A 19,954-nucleotide genomic window follows, 5' to 3' on the forward strand; every position below is an offset into this window, starting at 1 on the left:
TTGCCCTTTTATCACTGACGGGTTGCCTTGGAGATGGGGTGGAAGCATGGGGTTATTGTGACCCCAGAGTAGAGCTGCACCGATGCTAGGGGCTGGTGGTAGCTGGTCCTATCATGGGGAAAAAAGTGAAGATCAGACAGAATAGGGTGAGTGGAGTCCTTAGAAGGACTAAGGACTAAATAAAGAAGAAGGGAGGGGGCTTCCCTGGTGGCGCAGTGGTTAAGAATCTGCCTGCCAATGCAGGGGACACGGGTTCGAGGCCTGGTCCTGGAGGATCCTGAGCCCACGTGCCACAACTACTGAAGCCCACGTGCCACAACTACTGAAGCCCGCATGCCTAGAGCCCGTGCTCCGCAACAAGAGAAGCCACCGCAATGAGAAGCCCAGGCACAGCAATGAAGAACCAACACAGCCAAAAATAAGTAAATAAATAAGTAGGGAGGACAGAGGAAGAAGAGTTCTCTCCCTCCCTCCCCAATAACCTTGATTTTGGAGGTTCTATCAAACCCTTTATGATCTGCTGACAAATAGCCCAAAAATATGTCCTCCAAACTGGACATATGCCAGCCTCCACATTTGAATCTCCTATCCAGCCATCCCTTTCTTCCTCACCACCCTCTGTCTAACAGGACACCTACAGTTTCAGAAAATCATGGTGGAATGCAAGGACATAGGAGCAAAACAGGTCTTGAAACTTAAAGAAAGGGAGAGAGTTGGGGGAGGAGGGGGTGGAATGAAGAGAGGTGCTGGAACCAGCAGTTAGCGGTTTCCTCTCATGCTTCCTCTTCTGTGGGTTTTCTCCTCCATGGAGAAAGGCCTTTCTCTATTCTCCTCAGAGAGGGGATATATTTGGTGTTTGCTCCCTTGAATTGTAACATCCGATAAGGATGTAGAATGATTCAACGAGTATGTGTTTGTTGGGTGGGAATCTCCTCCAGGGTGACCCTCAAAATCTGCACACATGACCCCTTCCATCTGAGGAAGGGAGGTCAAAGCAGCGCTACTTCCCAGGGTCCTTTTCTGCTCCAGCTGGTCCATGTCCACCAGAGAACCTGCCCCACAAAAATCTCCCTTCTGGGAGAAGATTCAGGCAAATGGGGCCAGCCCTGAGCTCAAACAGGTTTGGCAGCTTCTCCCCTGCCTCTCTTTCCCTACAGCTTTTATAGCTAGAGCTGCCTTGATCAATATTGACTTTGGCTAGCTGGCATGGCTACCCACAAAGTATTTTTCCTTAACTTCTCAGGTAACAACAGGTAATGCTGCCCTCTCCTGGTACCATCCATCAGTGCCACATGGGTTTGAAGCCAGGGGCTATACCTCCAAATCCTGCATCAGAGAAGTTTCCCTCCCATCTCAATCTCCTTGCCCCAGCTTTTCTCCTATCTCAGTATCTCCCCTTTTCTTCCCCAGGCTTCTCTTTCCACTCCCTCCCCTTCCTCAGGTTGGTAAACCAGTCCCTAATCTCTTCCCACCCCAGATTGGAACGTGTGTCCCTCCCCAACACTCCTTAGAGCTGTCACCTGGCCTCCTCCAGGTTTCCATAGCCCCGTTGCTAAACAATTTGCCAGGGGTAACCATTAACCTAGCCCTTAACTCACTCCCCCACCTTTCTCACTAGAGGGGATTTTCCAATCATGGGTTAGCAGAGCCAGGTTACCATCTTTCCTAAGCTCTTGGGTGGGATCTCCGCATCTCAGAGTACCCAGAACAAAGCTGGGAGTGAAGATGTATTTTAAGAGATGTTTTTAAAAGTATATGATTGTTTATTTCTTTCTCCTTCACTATCTCCTTGCTTCTCCTCCCCTCAGACACACACACTCAAAAAGTAGGCTCATGGAGTAGGGATTTAATTATGTTCCCTGTTTTGAGTCCACCACCTGGCCCAGAATGAATGAATGACACCCTTCTGTCCTTAGGGGGGGGTGTGTGTGCGTGTGTCTGTGTGTGTGTGTGTGTGTGTGTGTGTGTGCAGGGGTAGGGGCACGTTTCAGTAGGGGTGTAGGTGTTTTTTAGCAGGTCTGCTTCTCTCTGCCAGAACTTGGTGAAATTCGAATGCTTCCAACTTCTCTTGGGGCGCTGAAATTATTAATTAGGCCCTGTGGTGTCCCTGTGGGAGTGATCATACTCTGCACCCAGGAAACAGGCAAAGGTGGGCTGAGATAGGAGTCTCGCTTCTTATTTCCGCTTATTTATTTAAAACACTCACGTAGTTCTTACTATGTTTGCCAGGTACTGTTCTAAGCTCATTATAAATATTAAGTTAGAATTGTTGGCATAGGTTGAATTACTGTTGCTTATCTCCACTCTCCAGAAAAAACAAAAACAAAAACAAAAACAAAATCAAAACAAAAAACCCAAAAAAACGCGCCTCTGTTCCTTTAAGTTCGGCCTCCTCTCCAGATTACCCAACGCCCCTAGACCCGTTCCGGGGGCTCGGACTCCAGCTCTACTAATGACCTTCTCACAGGCTCCATCCCATGTCAATCAAGGGACAGAGGCCCGGTTGCTAGGCAACAACAGAGGGCGGGAAGTTTGAACTTCTGGCACCGCCCCATATGCGAATAGGCCAATCATCGTCCACCCTTCTCTGCGGTCCCCTCCTCCCTCTCGCTCTGTTGGATCTCTAGGCAGGATCCGGGTCTCTTCGACCAATAGCGGCTAAGAAGGCGGGGCGTGTGCGTGCGCATCCCGCCCTCGCGTCGGCGCACCCTCCCGCAGGCCCGCGACACTTAGTGACGGGGTCTCGCGCACGTCGCGACCCAGGTGACTGAAAAGGCGGGAAAACGCCGCGAGCTGTCCGCAACTGGGTGGGGAAGTCAAGAGCGTGAGGCTGTGATCTTGGGGGCTTGGTTGGCAGGGGCAGAGAGAGGAGGCGTGCAAAACTTGTCCCACAGGACCCTCAGACCGTCTCCAAATACAGCCTCCGCGTGACAGGAATGAGGGTGGGGCGAGTGGTGTTTTCTACAGTCTGTACTTTAGTGAAATACCCGAGAAGTCGCCCTTCCAGATGCCCTGCACCTGTGACCACAGCTCTCGAAGGCCCTAGCAGCCCTGCCCCTCAGCCCTCTCCCATTAGTTCTCAGTGGAGTTGCATTTCTGCGCGCCCCGCTACCCCCGTCTCCTCGCGGGTGAGATCTCGCTCCTGAACCGCCTTCATTTTCTTCATCCACAGAGCCTCCAAGGCCATGGCCTCCGTAGGAGCGACCCCAGGCAGGACGCCGCAGGGACCGGGACCTGGGGAGGCCTCGGCCAGCTTCCCTAGCCCGGCCCCAGTGCCGGACCCCCGGGAGGCCGAGGAGGAGGAAGAGGAGGAGCCCGCGGAGGTCTGGGGGCGGGGCGGAGAGGCGATGTCGCAGGAGCGAGAGCTCGAATCTGGAGAGCGGGGAGTTGATTGGAACGTCTGATTGTTAGACTATAAAGGGGCTGGGAAGAAGAGCTGGGCCAGTCACTTCCCTCCGCTGAATGTCGGTTTCACGTTAACTGAATGGGGGTGATGATGCCTATCTCAGAGAGTTGATAAAATAATTTAAATTAAATAAGGCATGCCTCAACCCTGCACTTAACGAGTGGTTCAAATATTAGTTTCCTTTCTTCCTTGCCGGACAGATTCATCTGTGTGTGCTGTGGAACTCAGGATACCTGGGCATAGCCTACTATGACACTAGTGACTCCACCATCTACTTTATGCCAGATGCCCCAGACCACGAGAGCCTCAAGCTGCTCCAGAGAGGTGAGGACAGAACTAGGAATTCCTCTACTCTGGGATTAGAAGTGTATTTCAGTCGTAGGTCCTTACCTGACTCAATCTACTTTTATTAGTTGACTCCTAGAGGCCCCCTTTGTTGTTTTTAGGAATTCATCTCATTATTCACAAATGTACCAGGAGCTGGAGATACAGTCCTGGGCAAATCAGTCATGTCTGTCCTTTAAGGGTTTACAGTCTAGTGATAATCTCCTGGGCACCCCTCTTCCCTCCCACCACCCCATCAGTCTTACTACTCTTTCCTTTTCTAATCTCATGTCTGACTCCGACTTATGCTCCCAACGTGGGGGGCACTCCCTACTCTTAGAGGGAGGAAATAAGTTTCTGAGGGGTGAAGGGAGATAGCAAGGGGAGGGCTACAGGTTCCCTCTTAGTCAAAAGATAAAGATCCTTGAACTCATTTGGTCTCCATTCTCATTCCAAGTTCTGGATGAAATCGATCCCCAGTCTGTTGTCACGAGCGCCAAACAGGATGAGAATATGACGCGGTTTCTGGGGAAGCTTGGTAAGGACTGAGTAAGGGAGAGAGGGAAAATGGGGAAGGACTAAATTATGGAATGTTGCAGGAGACTAAAGGGTCTTGGGGGGAGCTACAGCCAGGAGACCAGAATTGGGTGAGAGGGAAGGTGGAACAGCGGCAGAAAGACTGAGATGTACAGACTGATGGCCCTTTCTTTGCCTCCCTCACAGCCTCCCAAGAGCACAGAGAGCCTAAGAGACCTGAAATCATATATTTGCCAAGTGTGGATTTTGGTATCTCCTCCCTTTTGCTTTGCCCAATCCCCCATCCCAGTTTTCTTTCTCCTAACTCCACCTTCATCATCAGAGGTCTCCCCTCAGCGCTATCTCATTCTAAACCTTTGTGTTCTTCAAGCCCCATGACCAGTCTCCCCACGATCTCTCCTAATCCCTACCCTTTAATAACCTGCAGCTTAGGCTTGTCTAGGGATGAGGGCCTTCCGTGAGAAGAGGGAGTAGTAACACTTTTTGGTCAGCTTTGATTGTTGGCATTTTCCCATTTAAGCCAAAGCCATTTGCCCCTTAAAAAAAAAAAAAAAGGCACTGCCTCAGTGACCTCGTTCATCTAGAAGACACTTCCATAACCTTCCCAGGTTTTGCAAAAAGGACAGGGAATGTTCTATCCTAAATTAGATGTTAGGGCATTCATGTTATTAGTTCCTCTGTTAATGTGATTTTTTTTGACCCCAAATCCCCAATTCCAGACAGATATCTTACTCTCCTGAGCCATTTATCTTTCTCAGTTTATGTTCCCAGCCAAACTTCTTTATAGTGTATGTAGAATAAAAAGTCTGAAAATTTGGTTCTTGTCTCAGCCTTACATTAACTGCCTGTGTGAATTTGGCAAGCCACATCATCTCTCTTGCTTCTGTTTTCTCATTCTTAAAATAATGTGAAGAATCGGGCTATAAGATCTTTCCCTCCCTTCCCTCAAAATAGGCCTGGAGATAAGCAAACAGCGCCTCCTTTCTGGAAACTACTCCTTCATCCCAGACTCCATGACTGCCACTGAGAAAATCCTCTTCCTCTCCTCCATCATCCCCTTTGACTGCCTCCTCACGGTGAGATGGGTCCTGCAAGATAAGGGCTGGGCTGCAGCAGGTTAGAGAAAGGCACAAGCACCTGGAGAATAGGTTTGAGTCCTGAGAGATACTAGCTCAGCCCTGGAAAATAGTAGTTTTCCCTGGTGTTGTCCAGCCTCCAAGATGTTGGAATTTACCCCACCTCCACTACTGATCCCCTCCTAGGTTCGAGCACTTGGAGGGCTGCTGAAGTTCATGGGTCGAAGAAGAATCGGGGTTGAACTGGAAGACTATAACGTCAGCGTCCCCATCCTAGGCTTTAAGAAATTTGTGTTGTAGGTCATTTACCCTAACCTCAACCAAAGTAAGGTGGGATTGGGAGGCCTGGAAAGTAAGACGGGATGGGGGGGGCGTTGGCAGTGACCCATCTGGTAAAGTGCTCTAGGACACACAGGAGCTCCTGAGAGGGTGTGGAGCTCTGGGGAGAAAACTGAGACAGTACTCTTGAAGGAGAGCTAAGCGGGTATAACTTAAGAATGAAGTCATACCTCTCATACCCCAGCCACCTTACTTTCTGCTTGTTTTCTGTCCTCAGGACCCATCTGGTGAGCATAGATCAAGACACTTACAGGTAAGGAGATGGAGGCAAGCTGTCATCTTTGGGGAGGGAGAAGGATTAAGCTTAATGCTCTAATAATCCTTAACGGGGCTCCAATTTCTTTAATCCTGGGGCTATTAAGAGCTCTCTCCCTGAAGGAAAGAGAAGAGGGGTGAGGGGAGAGAAGAAAAGCACAAAGGTGTCACCCTCCTTTTCTAAAGGGAGAAACTGAGGCAGAGAGCAGTGAGGGACAAACCTTACATCAAGACTTGATCTCAGGAGGTGTTCCCAATCCCCATTCCATTTTCTCAATTGCCTTTTAAAATACAAATTACCCTAATTTCTCCCTGATAGTGTTCTGCAGATATTTAAGAGTGAGCCTCACCCCTCAGTGTACAAAGTGGCCAGTGGACTCAAGGAGGGGCTCAGCCTCTTTGGTAGGTGTGCCCCCTCCCTCATCCCAAACTACACAGGCCTGCCAGAAAAGCAGCTGCCTCCAAAGATGTATCCCAGCCCCTCTCTTTCCACTTCACCCCATTGCCAGCTGTCTCTTCTGCTCCAATCCAGCTTCTTTTTTTTTTTCTTAATTTTTTTATTTTTGGCTGGGTTGGGTCTTCGTTGCTGCACTCGGGCTTTCTCTAGTTGCGGCGAATGGGGGGCTGCTCTTCATTGCGGGGCGCAGGCTTCTCATTGCGGTGGCTTCTCTTGTTGCGGAGCACGGGCTCTAGGCACGGGGGGCTTCAGTAGTTGCCGCGCGTGGGCTCAGTAGTTGTGGCTCGCGGGTTCTATAGTGCAAGCTCAGTAGTTGTGGAGCACGGGCTTAGTTGCTCTGCGGCATGTGGGATCTTTCCAGATCAGGGCTCAAACCCGTGTCCCCTGCATTGCAGGCGGATTCTTAACCACTGCACCACCAGGGAAGTCCCATTCCAGCTTTATTATCCTCTTTGTACCCTCCCTCAGTTTGGGCATCTTCCCGAAACCTTGTCCAGTATAGTTGTCCAGTGTCATTTGAGTATCATTTCTTACTTGACCAATTCCATGTTTATTCCTTGGGTTTGTATGAATATTTCTACTAGTGGTGTACCTGTCTAGGGTCTTTGGGAGGCCCTATGTATAGAGGAGAGTTATGTAACTGCATAACTCCCATGTTTGCTTTGCATAGAGTCTTTATCTCTTATAGTTGTTTCAGGCTTTAGGGTGTATCGGGGACATCACCCCAAGTAACCACATGGTTTCACCGTGCTTCTCAGTGGGTTGTGTCTAATGTTTACGTGTATGTGTTGGGCTTTTTGTGAGTCTAACTATGCCTGCTCTGCATATTTTTCTGGCTGAGTGTTCCTGTGAGTGCCCATTCCCTCCCCCAAGCCCATGTAAGGTAATCCCGGCTCAGACTTGTGGCCACACTCTGGCTTTGGCTGCCTTTGTGTCCTGTATCTGGGGAACACCCCCTAGGCCAGCCAGCCGAACACCCAAACCTCTGACCCTGATGCCTCAGCTTAGACACATCCATACATTCCTTTCCCTGATCCTGCTTGTAACAGGCTCACTCCGTACCCCAACTCCCAACAGGAATCCTCAACAGATGCCGCTGTAAGTGGGGAGAGAAACTGCTCAGGTGAGTAAGAGTCACACACGTGCTACAGGTTAATGCAGGCAATCTGTAGACTCAAACACACCACCCTTAGTAGTAATGAAAACAACTGCCCTTTCCCGAATGCTGGCTAAATACATTTAATCCTTACAACGACCCCATGTGGTAGCTAGTGTTATTCTCATTTTACGTTGTCAGCACTGATGCACATGTACCCACTGATGCTACACGGACTTTCACACATACACGCAGCAGAAGCAGAATCACGAGACAGCAATGTACGCATGGTAATATCTTTAATTATTAAAAACACACTTCAAATTTGAGCTGTTCTCTGATGACTCTCAAATTTGTATCTCTAGTTCCGAGCTCCACATGTGGAATGTTCTTTGCACATCATCGCCACCTGCAATTTCCATAGGCAGCTCAAACTCAGAGCATCCAAACTGACACCCACTGGCCCTGTTCCTTTTCCTGCATTCCCTTTTCTGGTTAGTGGCATTGCTGGCAATATAGCTTCTCAGGCTCTGAACCTTGGATTGATGCTTCTCCCTCACCCCCCATATTCAATTATTCACTGAGACCTATTGATTCTATCCAGAAATATCTCTCTCAGCCATCCCCTTCTCCCTCTTTCCTCTGCTCTAATTCTGGCTATCTTCATTTCTAACCTGGACCATTGCATTCACCTTCAAATTGGTCTCTGCCTCTAAACGCTTCTTTTTTCCAATCTATTCTTCATTCCAAAATAGAGGTCTGAGCATGTCACTCCCCCACCCCCCTTTTTTTTAAAGCTTAAGTAGAAACAAAACATAAACCTCAGGAGGTTTCCGCATTACCTGCATGATTAAGGGTCGCATCTTTAGCAGTATGGCATTCAGGGCCCCTCAATTTTAATTTCCAGGCTTACCTCCTCATACCCATGTTTTGTTTTGTTTTGTTTTGTTTTTTCGGCCGTGCAGCTTGTGGGATCTTAGTACCCCAACGAGGGATTAAACCCAGGCCCTCAGCAGTGAAGGTGCGGAGTCCTAACCACTGGACCGCCAGGGAATTCCCCCTCAAGCCTATGTTTATGCTGTTCCCTCTGGAAAGTCTTTCCCCTGCTGTCCACCTGTCAAAGTCTTAACATCCTCTTGCAACCCAACTATCACCTTTCTGGTGAAGCTTTCACAGGCACCTCTGAGGAGACTGACATGCACTTTGCTGTGTGGTCACATAGTGCTTGTTTATGTTTTCTAGTTGCACTATCACATCAGGTTGGAATTAGTTGGTGAATCTACTTGCCCTCATAGCTGTGAGTGAACTCTATGCAGTGGCCCATTCCTGTTAGCTCAGCACATGGCCTTGTACACAGTAGAATGCAAGCACACTGGTTACATCATCTCTAAAAACTCAGGAAACCTTTGCTAGCCTGCAGGTGCACAATCTTTTCCCCATGCCACCTGCCCTGCAATGTATGTCTTTTGGAGGTTAATTTAGGATTATCTCTGAGGCCATCTCCAGGTAATTGGTGGGGTGATTTAATTACCTCCACATTCTCTAGTGCTTCAGGTGCAGATCTCTAATCTCAACCAGGGATGAAAGGGAAGGAATTCTCAAAGGAGAAGAGAACTGAGTTAAAGGTGAGGGAGGGGTGCAGATTCCTTAGATAGGATCCTGCAGGGCGTAGAATCACAATCTGATGATCAGCCAAGGGCCCAGCTGGCCTGAAGCCAGACAGGGCACCTGGAAGGTGACTAAATGTCACAGTATGCTCTAAAGAGCACTGTCCTAGCAGGCGGGAGACCTGAGTTTGAGATCCAGTTGTACTTCTTACTAGCTGCATGACTTTGGACAATTTGCTTACCTTCTAAGGGCCTCATCCCCTCAGCTGACTTGAGTCTGGCTCGACTAAGACCTCCAGGCACTCGAAGTACATGAGTCAGAGCTACCCAGGTGTTTTATAAGAAAGTCTGGTGAGGCTCGTGCTCTCCAGGTGGGGAGGGTATTCACAGACTGGCCTACACTGCCTCAGGCACCTCTGCTCCTCTGTGGCCAAGGAGCAGAGGTGCCTAAAACCCACCCTCGAATCCACATGAGTCTTCCACTTCATTCTAACCTGGGATGTTCTAACCCAGGGTAACTGGCCGTAGACTACAGTGTGAGATACACATCCTTAGGCCCCCAGTGTCTTCACAGGTTGGCTCTTATACAAAATGGTATGCCTAATGGCTTGCTCTAATGTAGGAAAGAATCCGTGGGCTCCCAGGTCCTTGTAGAATCTCACACTCTTCATAGCCACAGGGAGATAGGGATACCCAGAATTAGACAAACACAGATGAGACATTTATTTCTGTATAATAATTTAATTTATTAGGAAATAACCTCAGACACAGAAAAGGTAATAATAATAATAATAATAATAATATAAACCTCTGTGTTTCCACTAGCCAATTTAAAAATAAGACAATGTTATTGAAGCCCTTTAAGTATCTCTACCCAATACTTTCTTCTCTGCAGGGATGAACATTATCATGAATTGAGGACTTATTCTACATGGAACATTTATATACTTTCACAGGAAGAACATGAAAAGACGAATGTCACAGCTAAATACAGCTAAAATAGCTAAATACAGATATACAAACTCTTTCTGACTCACTAAATACAGATACACAAACTCTTTCTGACTCACTCCTACTCAGCTGCAGAGAGAGCTAGAGTGTTGGCATTCAAATGCCTCAACACACTGCTCTCCTTCTAAAATATTGACAAACTCCATCACATATCCACATGGAATGACACATGGTCATATCCATCAAAACCGAGATACACACAGTTGTGCTCACATCCAGAGATTTTCAGTAGATGCAAGTAAACACACCTGCATAGATAGGACACTGTACTTACCAGTGCAGATACATATTGCCGCAATCCCCGGGGACCTCCAAATGCACATTTTCACAAATTGAGATCAAGACAGTGATGAGAACAGATGTAACTTCTGGTCTCCTCACTCCAGCCCTCACTTCCAGGCTATGGTTCACACGTCCAACCCAGGACCTGGGGGAACTAAATTCCCGTCTGGATGTCATTCAGTTTTTCCTGTTACCCCAGAATCTGGACATGGCTCAGATGCTGCATCGATTGCTGGGTCACATCAAGAACGTGCCTGTGAGCTCGGGGTTGGGGGCAGGGATGTGGGGAAGGAGGTTGAGGGATGCTGGGCATCTTGAGGGGCTTTAGGGTGGGAGAAGGAAAACAGCGGCTGTCTCCTTGTTTGACTCTAGCTGATTCTTAAACGCATGAAGTTGTCCCACACCAAGGTCAGTGACTGGCAGGTTCTCTACAAGGTAAGACCTCCCTTCTTGAATCTAGAAGTCCAGGTTAAGACCCCCAGCATGTGTTCCAATCCCTCTTTACTCTCGTCACCCGATCCAACTTTATCCCAACACTTTTAAAAAAACTTTGCACTGTGGAAATTGTCAAAAAAAATTTAGAGAGAATAATACAATGAACTCCCATGTACCCACCATGTAGCTTTAACACTTTGACTCATACAAATCTTGTTTCATGTATATCTTCTCTCACTTTCCTTTTCCTGGATTATTTTGAAGCAGTTCCCAGCCATCATATCATTTCACCCATAAATATTTCAATATGCTTTCTAAAAGAAAATTATTTTTAAAAAAGAATAACAATGCCATTATCTTATCTAAAAATTAATGTAATTCTTTAATATCAATTATCTCATGTTTAAATTTCTATTCATCTCTTAAATGTAATGATTTTTTAAAATTACAGTTTGTTTAATTAGGATCAAAATATGTTCATATAGCGATGGGATGATGTCTTTCTGAGTCTCCTTTATGGGTTCCTTCTCCATTTCACCATTCTCTCTCTCTCTCTCTCTCTCTCTCCCTCCCTCCCTCTCTCTCTCCCTCTCCCCCCGTCTCTCCATCTCTCCATCTCTCCATATATATATCTTTTCCCCCTTGCAATGTATTTGTTGAAGAAGCTGGATTATTTGTCCTACAGAGTTTTCCTTAGCCTGAATTTCACTGATTACATTCCCTGTTTTTGACATGTTTCTCTCCTCTTTTAAAATTTCTGTAAATCAATAGTTGAATCTAGAAGCTTGATCAGCTTCAAGTTTAATTTTTTTCAATAGTGTTTCATAAATGGAGGAACATAATGTCAGTACGTCTGACTCTCCTTTTGTGATGTTAGCAGTCTTTGATGTTTAATATCTAAGTCCATTAGTTCTTTAGAGATTGCAAAGTAGTGTTATTCTAATTCTGTCATTCTTTCTTCATTTATTAGACAGAACGTTTCTGGAAGGAAGACTTCCTCTCATCTACTCTTTGGTTACCTAGTGATATCACAGAACATTGCTTGATTTTTTTCCCCCTGATTTTATCTGTCCAGCTATCAGCAAATATGAAATTAGTTCCGTAATCCTCCAAGGCAACAAATGAGTTTTTTTGGTTGCTGTTGTTGTTTTAGTATCATTACAAACTTACAGATTTCTTTGTGCTTCAGGCCACTGCATTTTTTTTTTTTTTTTCACTGCATTTTTAATCTTTACACATGTTCGAGTTATTCCATCTTTGGCCAGTGGGAGCCTCTTCATGTTGGCTTCTGAGTCCTTTAACATGACACTAGTAGACTTGGATAGCTTCCCCACTCTCTGGTTTGACAAGATGTACCAGATATACCATTTACACCTACCGGTTCTGACCCGGAACCAGACATTTCTCTGAGGAGCCCTGGTTCCTTTTAGTGAGAAATGGTATTTCTGTATACCACAGTGAATGCTAGAGGGTACTCAGCATGTTTTGCTTTTTGCTTGTACGCCTTTTCTGTGGACAGATCTAGGAACTTTAAAAAAAATAAAATACATGATGAATTAGTACTGACATCACCTATTTATTTTATTTTAGTTTTTTAGATATCCAGAGGTCACTGTATCTATATTCTTTTTTTTTAATTAATTTTTTTTGAGTATAGTCGATTTACAATGTTGTGTTAGTTTCTGCTGTATAGCAAAGTGAATCAGTTATACATAAATATATATCCACTCTTTTTTAGATTCTTTTCCCATTTAGGTCATTACAGAGTATTGAGTAGAGTTCCCTGTGCTATACAGGAGGTTCTTATTAGTTATCTATTTTATATATAGTAGTGTGTATATGTCAATCCCAATCTCCCAGTTTATCCCTCCCCCACCGTTTCCCCCTTGGTAACCATTAGTTTGTTTTCTACATCTGTGATATCACCTATTTAAATTCAGCACCACAGGGTTCTTACCTTGTATATTCCATTTTTATCCTCTTCAATATTTCCTTCTTCCATACTAGAGATTCTGTGTCTCAGTAACACTAGGAATGAGAAAATCAAAGTATCACTTATTTGCTTTTTCCTATATTACATCCACAACAATCTTAGAATAGCAATATCACCATTACTACCAACTATATGATTATTGAACACTGTTTAAGATTTTTTGGGGGGAAGGAGGGATAGTTCTTTCTGTTCTCCCTAGGGATATACAGTCAAATTGCTGTGTTTTAGTCACTGTTTCAAGTGGTTATGTCACTATCTGAATATACATTATGTTCATTTGTTTCATTCTTTTTCTGATTTTTAATAATTGCTTCTTAAAATTTAATCTTATAATAATGTAGAATATTTACACAGTTCCAAAGTCAAATCTCCCAAACAAGGTATAGTCAATTAATTGTAGCTTCTATCCCTTTCCCCTCTCTCCACCTATAGATAACCTTTTAAAAAAAAAATTTTTTTTGGCTTAAATAAGATTAAGTTTATTTATCTTTTATAGAAAAGGATAAAAATAAGCAGTCCATGATTGTTGGGTGGTTTCATAAAGTCCTCAGTGACCCAGTCTCCTTCTGTCTTCCTGTTCTGCCATCCTCAGCATGTGGCTTCTACCACCTAGCTCAAGATAGCAATGTGAATTCCAGCTGTAACATCTGCTTTCCAGCTACTCCTCCTCCACCGCTATTCGAAGTTTCCAGTGACTGTCTGAAGTTCCTCTGTGCATGGTTTCAGTTTCCAGCTTTTTTGCTGCAGCAGCTGCTATAGTTCTGTTCCCAGTGAGTTTGAGGTTCTTGATGTCTCATTGCAGAAAGAATTCAGTGTGAAACAAAGTGATACTTAAGAAGTGGATTTATTTAGAGAGAAACAAACTCCACAGACAGAGTGGGGGCCATCTCAGAAGGCGAGAGAGCCTAAAAATTTTTTTTTTAATTTAAATGTATTTATTTATTTTTGGCTGCGTTGGGTCTTTGTTGCTGCGCACGGGCTTTCTCTAGTTGCGGCGAGCGGGGGCTACTCTTGGTTGCGGTGTGCGGGCTTCTCATTGCGGTGGCTTCTCGTTGCAGAGCACGGGCTCTAGGCGCCCGGGCTTCAGTAGTTGTGGAACGTGGGCTCAGTAGTTGTGGCTTGTGGGCTCTAGAGCGCAGGCTCAGTAGTTGTGGCGCATGGGCTTCAGTAGTTGTGGCTCATGGGCTCTAGCGCGCAGGCTCAGTAGTTGCGCACGGGCTTAGTTGTTCCGTGGCATGTGGGATCTTCCCCGACCAGGGCTCAAACCCGTGTCCGCTGCATTGGCAGGCGGATTCTTAACCACTGCGCCACCAGGGAAGCCCTCTACAGTATATTTACCTAACACATAAAGTAGTTTCAGTTTTATTTTACGTGAGCAGATGTGTGTGACTATTTGTATATCCCCTCCCACTACTTAACATTTATCCTTGGCTTCAGCCAGGCCAGGCTCCGCGTTCAAGCACTCTGCCTGGGAGACCCACCATGTTCCTGCTCAGGATAGCATGGTGGTTAAAAGCCAGACACCTGGGCTCAATTCCCAGCTCTTCTATTTACTCTCTGTGAGAACTTGAGCAAATTGTGTTACCTCTTTGTGCTTCAGGTTGCTCACCTATAAAATGGAGTCATGCTAGTCCCCATCTCCTAGGATTATTTTGAGAATTGAATGAAATTAACACATGTAAAACGTTTAGAATATTGCCTGGCGGGTAGTAAACATTCAATAAGTGTTAGTTCTTATTCCTACCTCTATTCATTTGCCCATGCTCTTCCCCCCACCCAGAATACCCTCCTCCCTTTGGAATTGCCTTATTCAAGACCAAGCTCATTTCTTTTTCTCTGCAAAGCTATCCCAACTATTTTAGCCCATATTAGCCTTATTCTCTGAACTTCCTTAGTAATTTTAGTCAGTTTCACAACTTGGTCAATCTTTTTTGTGGGTAGTCATTGTTTTTGTTGCTTGTTTCCATCATGGCTAGATTATAAACCCTTTGGTTTATACACTTTATATATCCTCTGTCACAGAATGAGGCTCAGTCAATGTCCTTTGGATTGGGTCTATGCACTCAGTCTAATCCCTGGTTAGAGCAGCCACCTCAGGTCACTGACTTTCACGCTGGGGAATTAATTCTCAGTGACTCTCACCCATCCTCTCTTCCTGCTGTCTCTTACCTGAATGCTGTCATTGCCCCTTCTGCTCATTTACTTCTTTCTGCCTTTCATATCCCTATTTCTCTTTGTCCTTCCTCTGTACAAACTTCTCTCTTGGGATATTGTACAAATCTCTATCAAAGCACCTACCACTTTATTTTTAAATCTTCTGGGTGTATATCTGTCTTCCTTACTAGACCACGAGCCCATCTAGGACAAGGGACCCAGTTGTCTTTGTTGTCTTTGGAGCCTCAGTGTTTAGTGTGGTGCCTGGTGAAGAGTTCTGCAGATACCATTTTCTCTCTCACTGTTTCTTTTTTGCATTTGAGATCTTCTCTCTGTCTCTGTTATTGTGTTTTTCCAAATTGGTCTTTGTTCTTCTCAGTCCATCCCTGTCCCCTCGCCTAAGCCCGGCCTGGGTATGGGCCACCCTCCTCTGTCCATTTCTCCTACAGACAGTGTACAGTGCCCTGGGCCTGAGGGATGCGTGCCGCTCCCTGCCCCAGTCCATTCAGCTCTTTCGGGACATTGCCCAAGAGTTCTCTGATGACCTACACCACATTGCCAGCCTCATTGGGAAAGTGGTGAGTGGAAGGAAAGAGGCAGAGCTCCTGGGAAACTAGGGGAGAGAGATGGGTTTGGATAATAGAGAACGACTGGGCTCTGGGGAATGTGGTGTGGAAGATGGGGATGCATGGGAGACACTGAGGTCTGCTGGATGACCAAGGGATGGGATCGTGAGAGGAGATGGCAAAATATCAGGGATTTGCTTGGAGGCTTGGAGGGTTAGGGTTAAAGCAGGGACTGAAGGGGCCCAAGTAGAGGTGAGAAACAGGACGAGATGGTGCTAGATGTAAAGAACCTGGACTTCTTGTCTCTTCAGGTGGACTTTGAGGGCAGTCTTGCTGAAAATCGCTTCACAGTCCTCCCCAGCATAGATCCTGAAATTGATGAGAGTGAGTGTTAGGTGTACGGATGGGCCTGTGAGCCCTGAAACATGAGCCTGCCCAGTGATGGGGTACCATTCTCGGTAGGCGGCCACTACAACTGGGGATAATCATCGCAACCAGAGCAGAAACCTTACTTTTGATATCCACGTGTCTTTCACCCTCCTAGAAAAACGAAGGCTGACAGGACTTCCCAGTTTCCTCACTGAGGTGGCTCGGAAGGAGCTGGAAAATCTGGACCCCCGTATTCCTTCATGCAGTGTCATCTACATCCCTCTGGTGAGGGTAGGAGGGTGGGTGTGCTCCCCAGGGGTTTTTTAGGGGGACATTAGGCTTATGAAGGACACATTAGTAGATAAGAAAACCCTGGAGAAATCTGAAGAACATGAACACTTTTTGGTGGCTTTAGTCCCCTGAGGGAAGCATTGGGGGATATAGGGGACTCTGGCTTCCTCTAAGGAAAGAAAGTGCCCAGTGCATCACTCTCTGCTTTATCTCTTTTTTACTCTCCCCAGATTGGCTTCCTTCTTTGTATTCCCCGCCTGCCTTCCATGGTGGAGACCAATGACTTTGAGATTGAGGGTCTGGACTTCATGGTGAGACCCTTGACCTCTGTAGGGGTTGATAAGGAAAGTGAATGAGCAGCTGAGGGGAAGGCCTTACCCCATCAGCACTGCCCAATGTGGGATCCCTCTTCTGTTGTTTTACTCTGATCTTTACCAGCTCTGAGACAAAGGAGAAAGAAATCAAGGTCAGGGCTGGAGCGGGGGTTAGAGAGGATGAGGATCGAGAGAAGCAAAGCCCATAGCTTTGAACCCTTGTATCCAGTTCCTCTCAGAGGAGAAGCTTCACTATCGTAGTGCTCGAACCAAGGAGCTGGATGCATTGCTGGGGGACCTGCACTGCGACATCCGGGGTGAGGAGAAGCGAGTGGCTGGAGCGGAGCGGGCAGCATGGAGATGATTCTGATAGGCTCCTTTCCTTCCTGCTATTGCTCTCGCTCTCTTTCTCTCTCTGACTCTGCCTTTTCTGAATGTCTCTGGGTATTTCAGATGGTATCTGCAAGCCTGTTTCTGGGTCCCTCTGCTGGCCTCTTTGTCTCTCCTTCACTTTCCCCTGGAGCTGACCCCCAGCTCCCTCCCTTACCTGCCCCAAGACCAGGAGACCCTGCTGATGTACCAGCTGCAGTGTCAGGTGCTGGCACGGGCAGCTGTCTTGACCCGGGTGTTGGACCTTGCCTCCCGCCTGGACGTCCTCTTGGCTCTTGCCAGTGCCGCGCGGGACTATGGCTACTCAAGGCCCCATTACTCTCCACGGCTCCTTGGGGTACGAATCCAGAATGGCAGGTGAGAACAGAAAAGGGTGGAGGCATAGACAAGAGGGGCCCAAAGGCCCCATCTTCTGCATCCACAGGCCATGTGCAAGGTACCTCTCCACCCACTGCAGGCATCCTCTGATGGAACTCTGTGCCCGAACCTTCGTGCCCAACTCTGCAGAATGCGGGGGGTACAAAGGGAGGGTCAAAGTCATCACTGGACCCAACTCCTCAGGGAAGAGCATATACCTCAAACAGGTAGAGGAATCCCTACAAACTGGGCCTCTGGAATCTTCTCCATTGTCTCCATCCCCCACCTGCCCGTCAACCCAGGTCCCTACAGCTCTTCTCCCACTGTGTTCTGACCCCAGCTGTCATGAAAAGACCATAACCCACACCCGCTGCTCCTCTTCCTCCCAAGTTCTCATTCTGTACCTGAGGGAGAGCCATGCTCTAATGATCATTCCATGGCCTGAATTCTCCTCCCCCACCTCTGAATTAAAGTGTGCCTTTGCTCACTCCCTGTCCTTTACTGATTCTAAAGCGAGCAGAAGGGGCTGTGATCTTCTGTTAAACTGTGTCCATCGCTCTTGATCTATTGTTCTCCCCTCAGTTTAGCCTCACCTTCACCTCAGCCACACGAGGCACTGGGCTCTGTCTCCTCCCCTATTCAGGTAGGCTTGATCACATTCATGGCCCTGGTGGGCAGCTTTGTGCCAGCAGAGGAAGCCGAAATCGGGGCAGTAGACGCCATCTTCACCCGAATCCATAGCTGTGAATCCATCTCCCTTGGCCTCTCTACCTTCATGATCGACCTCAACCAGGTCAAAAGGAGGGAGGGTTGGGGGAGGGGGATAATGGGGAAGGAACCCTACCCGTGAAAAATGTTCAGAACAGGAAAAACGTTCCTTCTGCTGCCTGCTCTCTGCACTAGGGGCAGGGAGCACCCAGTTCAGAGACCAGGAGAATCAGTACCGTGAACCTTTATCGATCCCCGGCTTTATGTGAGGCACTGTTGGCAATGAAAGGATGAACAAAACATGTGTCTCGCCGTTAAAGAACTTGCAGTCCTGTCGGGTGGACACATACACAAACAGCTTCACTGCCAGGCAAACTGTGGTCAGTGCGTTACAGGCCTCGAATGTTTCTGAAACTCTCCCTTGTCCACCTGGTACCCAGCAGGTGGCGAAAGCAGTGAACAATGCCACCGAGCGGTCGCTGGTCCTTATCGATGAATTCGGAAAGGGAACCAACACGGTAAGGGGAGAAGCTGTTGAGGAGCTAAGGAGGGGAAAATGAAGGAGGGCTAAGGAACAAGAGGGTGCGGCTGCGCCCCTCGAAAAGAATAGGGGTGTGTGGGTGGAAAAGAAACAGAGTGTGAGGCGGGAGAGGCCCGGCAGGAGGAGAGGGGCGCACGGGGCACCTGTGGTTCCACAGCCTCACCCCTGCCCTCTGCACAGGTGGATGGGCTCGCGCTTCTGGCGGCCGTGATCCGACACTGGCTGGCGCTTGGGCCCACGTGCCCCCACGTCTTCGTGGCCACCAACTTTCTGAGCCTCATTCAGCTACAGCTGCTGCCGCAGGGGCCCCTCGTGCAGTATTTGGTGAGGAAACCAATCCAGCTCCCTAGGGGCCCCTAGGCCGAGCATTTCCCTGAGCTGGGAACTGGCTTCTCCATCAGAACAGGGGCTCCCTGAGCACAGGGACCATGTCCCTTCCTGTTTCTCACTCTCCACAGCAACTGACCAAGGGACTGGGGCAGGAAGCAGAATGACTGATAACATTCCCCTTTTCTTCTCTTTTAAGACCATGGAGACCTGTGAAGATGGGAATGACCTTGTCTTCTTCTATCAGGTTTGCGAAGGTGTTGCCAATGCCAGCCATGCCTCCCACACAGCTGCCCAGGCTGGGCTTCCTGAGAAGCTCGTTGCTCGTGGCAAGGAGGTGAGGTCCAAACAGCAACCGCCTCCATCAGGGCTCCCTTCCACTGTCCCTGCTTCTCTGAGGGACCTGGATTTCTGGGCCCATGGGATTTCTGACCCTTACTCTCTCTTCTCTTACCCAACACCCACGCCCACCTCTGCCCCTTCCTCCTCGGTCCTAGGTCTCAGACTTGATCTGCAGTGGAAAGCCCATCAAGCCTGTCAAGGAGCTGCTAAAGGAGAAACAAATGGAAAAGTGAGTGCAGGCCCAGGGTCCTTGTTCTCTCTAGCATGTTCTGCAGCTCTTCTACCCCTTTCAGGGACTCAGACAGCCTCTTGCCCTTTAAAGATTCAAAATTTCTTCCTGAAATTCCTAAATTCTCAAGGTCTCAGGTTTCCTGTGCTGCATCCTCTTCCCTCTGCTCAGGGATTCTGTTATCCATGCTTCCATAAATCTCACTGTTCTCTCTCCCCTCAGTTGCCAGACGTTAGTAAACAAGTTTCTGAAACTGGATTTGGAAGATCCCAATCTGGACCTGGACATTTTCATGAGTCAGGAAGTGCTGCCTGCTGCCACCACCATCCTCTGAGAGTCCTTCCTGGGCTCTCCTCCACATCCCAAACCCCGGGAGGCTGCCAGGCCCTCTTTGTTTCCTTACTTCCTTCACACCCAGAGTTCTCAGTTTCCCTGGAAATTTTGTTTCATGTTAGTAATAAAGTTTATTTTGGAGAAAGTTATTGTTTCCTTAGACGAGCCAAAACAAAACAAGAGAGTAGGAAAGAGATGAAATAGGAAGCAGCAGG

General features: G+C 47.4%; 1 protein-coding gene across 9 annotated transcripts; it reads left to right on the forward strand.

Moving 5' to 3' along the window:
- The first annotated feature begins 2,686 nt into the window (after positions 1-2,686).
- On the forward strand, positions 2,687-19,894 carry MSH5 (mutS homolog 5). Of its 9 annotated transcripts, none has more exons than XM_061196018.1 (25): positions 2,687-2,763; positions 3,173-3,323; positions 3,607-3,730; positions 4,188-4,268; positions 4,454-4,516; positions 5,222-5,343; positions 5,530-5,639; positions 5,900-5,935; positions 6,257-6,339; positions 7,472-7,517; positions 10,508-10,646; positions 10,763-10,825; positions 15,422-15,550; positions 15,850-15,922; positions 16,083-16,192; positions 16,429-16,509; positions 16,742-16,829; positions 17,070-17,259; positions 17,360-17,486; positions 17,903-18,052; positions 18,408-18,485; positions 18,689-18,832; positions 19,035-19,172; positions 19,333-19,406; positions 19,629-19,880. In XM_061196018.1, the coding sequence occupies exons 2-25, from the start codon at positions 3,186-3,188 to the stop codon at positions 19,738-19,740; spliced, it is 2,499 nt and encodes an 832-aa protein (XP_061052001.1). In that variant the 5' UTR covers positions 2,687-2,763; positions 3,173-3,185; the 3' UTR covers positions 19,741-19,880. The 9 variants fall into 9 exon arrangements, with proteins under 9 accessions (XP_061052001.1, XP_061052000.1, XP_061052003.1 ...); XM_061196017.1 differs by lacking the exon at positions 2,687-2,763 and adding an exon at positions 2,795-2,807; XM_061196020.1 differs by lacking the exon at positions 2,687-2,763 and adding an exon at positions 2,795-2,807 and having other exon boundaries at positions 18,411-18,485; positions 19,629-19,879.
- The last annotated feature ends 60 nt before the right edge of the window (positions 19,895-19,954 follow it).

The sequence above is a fragment of the Eubalaena glacialis genome, chromosome 7 (assembly GCF_028564815.1).
Source record: "Eubalaena glacialis isolate mEubGla1 chromosome 7, mEubGla1.1.hap2.+ XY, whole genome shotgun sequence".
NCBI classification, from domain to species: Eukaryota; Metazoa; Chordata; class Mammalia; order Artiodactyla; family Balaenidae; genus Eubalaena; species Eubalaena glacialis.

Excerpts from the sequence above, each read along its gene's own strand:
- MSH5 (XM_061196012.1), top strand. The coding sequence starts at position 2,937 with ATGAGGGTGGGGCGAGTGGTGTTTTCTACAGTCTGTACTTTAGTGAAA. Across the intron at positions 5,936-6,256 it reads ATAGATCAAGACACTTACAG|TGTTCTGCAGATATTTAAGA; the intron begins GTAAGGAGATGG and ends TCTCCCTGATAG. Across the intron at positions 10,826-15,421 it reads ACTGGCAGGTTCTCTACAAG|ACAGTGTACAGTGCCCTGGG; the intron begins GTAAGACCTCCC and ends TTTCTCCTACAG.